This window comes from Falco punctatus (genome assembly GCF_963210335.1).
Source record: "Falco punctatus genome assembly, chromosome: 6".
NCBI classification, from domain to species: domain Eukaryota; kingdom Metazoa; phylum Chordata; class Aves; order Falconiformes; family Falconidae; genus Falco; species Falco punctatus.
In genome coordinates, this window is record NC_137585.1 from 9,860,660 (window position 1) to 9,864,891 (window position 4,232).

Genomic DNA, 4,232 nt, shown 5'->3' on the forward strand with positions numbered 1-4,232 from the left:
CTCTGCCTCTGTATAATGTATTGAAAACACGTATCACCTGATCTGCGCTGTCACTCCTTGGTCTCTTTTGGTGCTGTTTTCCTGGCTTCTGCTTTCCACTGTGTATTTGTATTTCAGTTCTTTTTACAGCTGCCTTGCATTTTTCTAAATTCTGACTTTCCTGATACTATAAATTATATTATATCATAAATATTATACTATTCTGTTATTCTGTCTCTCCTGTAAAATTTTTTTCCTGGGTCATATTAAATGCCCTCAGTGGTACTTTTTGTCTTTTTCTTATTGTCATTATCTAAAAATTTCAATAATACACTATTTACTCTATTTTCCACATTATATAAAATCAGTCTTAGCCTCCAGTCCCTAAATTTGTGTCACAACATGCTCTCCCAGGGAGAATCAAGCTGTATTGCATTCAGTGTATACAGAGGAGAAACAAACCTGGTAATGACTCTGGTCCATCTCTTGGGCCAAACTCTGCCAGGAGAAAGATACTCAAGAAGGATGGGAAGTCTGGTGGATGCAGCCAAGAGCACACATTTTCTTCAAGGAGGCAGGCAAAGAGTAGTTTTTGTAACCAATATTTTTTCAGACAGATTTCCCCAGTTATTTTGCATGCTTTTTTAATTCATATGTTTGACAAGCAGGAGTAGTAGAACTAATATCAGCTCCTACAAATCACTGGTGTGTAAATGAGTCTGAGATGATGGAGTTCTGCTGCGTGCTTGGCTGGTATCTGCATGCTGTGCTTTGCTGGCCCAGCATCATGCTCCTGGTGAGGACAGGCAATGTCCCTGCTCACGAACGGAGCAGAGCTGCCTGCAGCCTCACCAGACTGCCTTTCCTTCTTGGACTTCAGCACCGCTTGTAAAATTTCTCCTACTTTGTATCCCTTCTGCGCTGCTACCACTGACAGTTTCTGAAGCTGCAGAAAAGCAGAAGCGCAGCAGAAGTGTGTTATACACCAGATACAGGTGTGATACACCAGACATATTGATAAGATCAATTGTTTTAAAGGGGAACTGAAGAGACTGTGCACATGCATGTCTGTGTATATGAGTGAGCACCACGTAGCAGATGCATTTAGTCGTCTATTTCCATCCTGCTGTTGGAGGCTTATATCCTCCATGGGTGAATTCTGTGAGAGGCTGCCAAACAGAATGATTCCAAGAGGTGAAGATCTGCTGTCTTCTAAGTCACTAGTAAAGGGAGAAGGCTCCAAACACAACTCAGACTGCTCTTCATTGTCCAAGTTGAAAGAAATATAATAAATACAGAATGAAAAGAATTTGGGATTCTGAACTCTGGATACTCAGAATCCATAGCAATTCAGTAATATGGGTAAAAATGTCTGTGACCAACTCATAATGTTTCTAAATATAAATATTTCTTTATTAAATGGCATTGCCATTAGAACATTCCTGAATGTAAACATCTTAATTTGCATAACAAATGTTGAACACGAATGTATTTCTTACCTTTAAAATTAGATCCACTGAATCTCTGGGAAACACAGCATGTGAGATAATTTTGCACCACCTTTGTGCTGAGCTTCAGATACGTATTTTTCTGTACAGCTTTATTTTCTGTTTAATATTTTGTAACAACATAGTAGATTAGCAGTAGCCCACATTGATATTCAGGCAAATAGCTTAAAAAGAGAAATGTTTAGAAAAAGTTTTCTTAAGAAAAAGATTTTTGTTCTTCATAAGGCTGCAAGATTGGGGGAACCAACCAAATAACAAAGTCCAATCTAGTTCTAATTTCTGCCTTGCTTATTTATGAACTCGTTGCCATCTGAGAAGCAGAGTGCAGGCACAGCTGCCTGAGAGGCAGTCATCATCTGCAGGAGGGCTCAGAGCTGTTACACACGTTTTCAGAAGGATTCTAGTTCACCACTACCACCCTGTGTCCTGATACATTACCTTTACTGGATCCAACCATGGAGTCAGCAATTCCCATGCCCTTAGAGCCTACGTATTCTCCCTGCTCCCGGAGTCTGCCAGAAGTGACTCAGGGTTGCTGTATTTAACTATCATAAGACACAGCTTTCACACTGTATCCACCAGACTGCCAGTAAATTGTGCACTGCTGCTGCCTTCTCTGCTCAGATCGAGTAGACCAGAAAGCATTTCAGTCAGTCCAGATACGGACCCTTCACAGGATTGCTCAGAAAGGTCAATATGTGCCTTAGTGGTTTTGCCTGTATTTTAGTTTGTTTCAGCAACAATTGGATTTCCAGGCTGATGTTCTACTTTACAAACGACAACAAAAAAACCCCACCCTCTTCTATTGTTGTTTATTAACTTCCAGACTAGCATTGACGTAGCACTGGATGTGTCATTTTCAGGCTTCTGCCTCTCAGTGTCTGACTTCTGTGAATCTGGTTCCTTGGCTTCTTTTGATGGATCCTGACATCTTTCTGAAAATGGTTGGAAGATGCGACCATGGGACCCCTGTAATAACAACCCAAAGGCAGTGGGACTTTCTTTGCTAGCATTTTGCTACTTTCTGTTACTTTCTTGTTGGCATTCTTCTGTTAGATTAGATGACAATCTATGGGCAATAATGCAATCACAATCAGACCCATGAATCTGGTAACATTTTGGCTACATCCCAAATTTCTGATCTCCAGGACATGTTCTTTGGTGATCTTGTTTCAGCTCCCTTCCTGGTTGTGAATTTGAGCATTGGATGCATTGGTTTTGGGTTTCATGCCAGAGGCTAAACCCTTGCTTAATAATGTGGTTACCCACTGCATCTGCACTTTTGGCAATGTTTCAGTCCTTGTTGCTGCAGACCTCAGTTCTGAGCCTTTGCATCTCTTCTTGAACCTGTCTTCACAGAGGCATGTGCTAGATATCTCCTCCAGGTTTTAGCACTGTCAGGGTAGAACGAAAATGATTCAGCATTGCTTGTACAATTTCTTCAGCCTTATGACTGCCTAGGGTGAACAGTGTTGGCTTCACTGAGGCAGCAAAACATGAATTACACGTGAGCTTGCCTCCTATGTCATGTCAGTTTTTCATACAGGAGTCTGTCAGTGCTTCAGTCACAACTTCTCAGCACAATACAACCTATATTTGAGTCATTTGCCTGACCTTTCATGGTCTTCATAACTGAGACCAACATGACTGAAACTACATTATTTGCATAAATTAGTATCTCTTTGTTTAAATTATTTTCAAATTCATCTTGACCAAAATGTTTTTGTGATGGCATTTTTCCTTCTCCCGTTGTCCTAACCTTCTCTTCTGGAAAAGCTAATTTCTATTGTAAGATTGGTTTATTTCTTTATAAAACATGTCTTCTTCGAAGATGGACTCCCTTCATATGTAGTTTCTTATGTATTGACATGAATAACATTTGCTGATGGATTATTTTTATCTTTATTTGTACACAGTCCAACAGATTTATGACTAGGCTTTCCAAGAACAGCAAAACACGGCTCAGGGCCATCTAACTTTTCATTAATCTCTTTCTGTGCCATTGCAATGACAAGGTTAGAGAGTCTGTCAGCATAAAAGGAAACCTCTTCTAACGCTCATTTGCCATCAGGTAGTGGCCTCATCCTCTGCTCCCTTTTGGCTTCTTTGGATTTTGAGTGGTCTTCATCTTCAAATGAAAATCTGGTGGCATCCACACCAATCTGTTCACTATAGACACTGAATCCTCCTGGTGATGTACTGCACTCTTGGAAACTGCCTCTCAGCAGATGATTGTCTTGAATTTCCATCACCCTTACGCTTTCCAATGCATCGCCAATGCTGAACACACACTTTCAGGGTGTTTTTGAAACCAACTCAAGATTTTGAGTGGATCAGATTCCTGAATCAGTCTCAGGAATAAAACAAAATGGAAATGCAAAATGATCCATTACCCACACTTTTGTCCCTTGGCACGAAGGCTTTTTCCATGTCAAGAAGCTGTGTGTGAGTACCAGGTGAAATTCTGGTTGGCCTTGGTGGCTACAGAAGAATCAGTATGTGTACTGATCTCAGCAGTATCTTGTCAATGGTGGCAATTATCTCCACCAGTGGCATAAACTATGTGAACACAAATATGAATAAAGGTTATGTGGTTTTGCTATCATGCCACTAAAGCTTGTCTTAGTTTTTTCTGTTGAGGGCTACTGTTGTTCCATAAGTGATGGTTACTCCTATCTGATAGGCTCTATTGCAGCCTCATTACTGAGGACACTTCTAATTTCAGATTAGACTAAAACCGTAGAC

General features: G+C 40.5%; 1 protein-coding gene across 1 annotated transcript; it reads right to left on the bottom strand.

Annotated features, from left to right (window-relative positions):
- Positions 1–472: 472 nt before the first annotated feature.
- On the bottom strand, positions 473–3,917 carry AKAP3 (A-kinase anchoring protein 3; the record flags this gene model as incomplete). The annotated part of the gene is given in 8 exon segments (XM_080391596.1): positions 473–1,304; positions 1,978–2,022; positions 2,857–3,017; positions 3,021–3,057; positions 3,059–3,212; positions 3,215–3,251; positions 3,347–3,543; positions 3,881–3,917. Coding segments are annotated over 8 exon segments (1,308 nt in total). The 3' UTR covers positions 473–664.
- Positions 3,918–4,232: the final 315 nt, after the last annotated feature.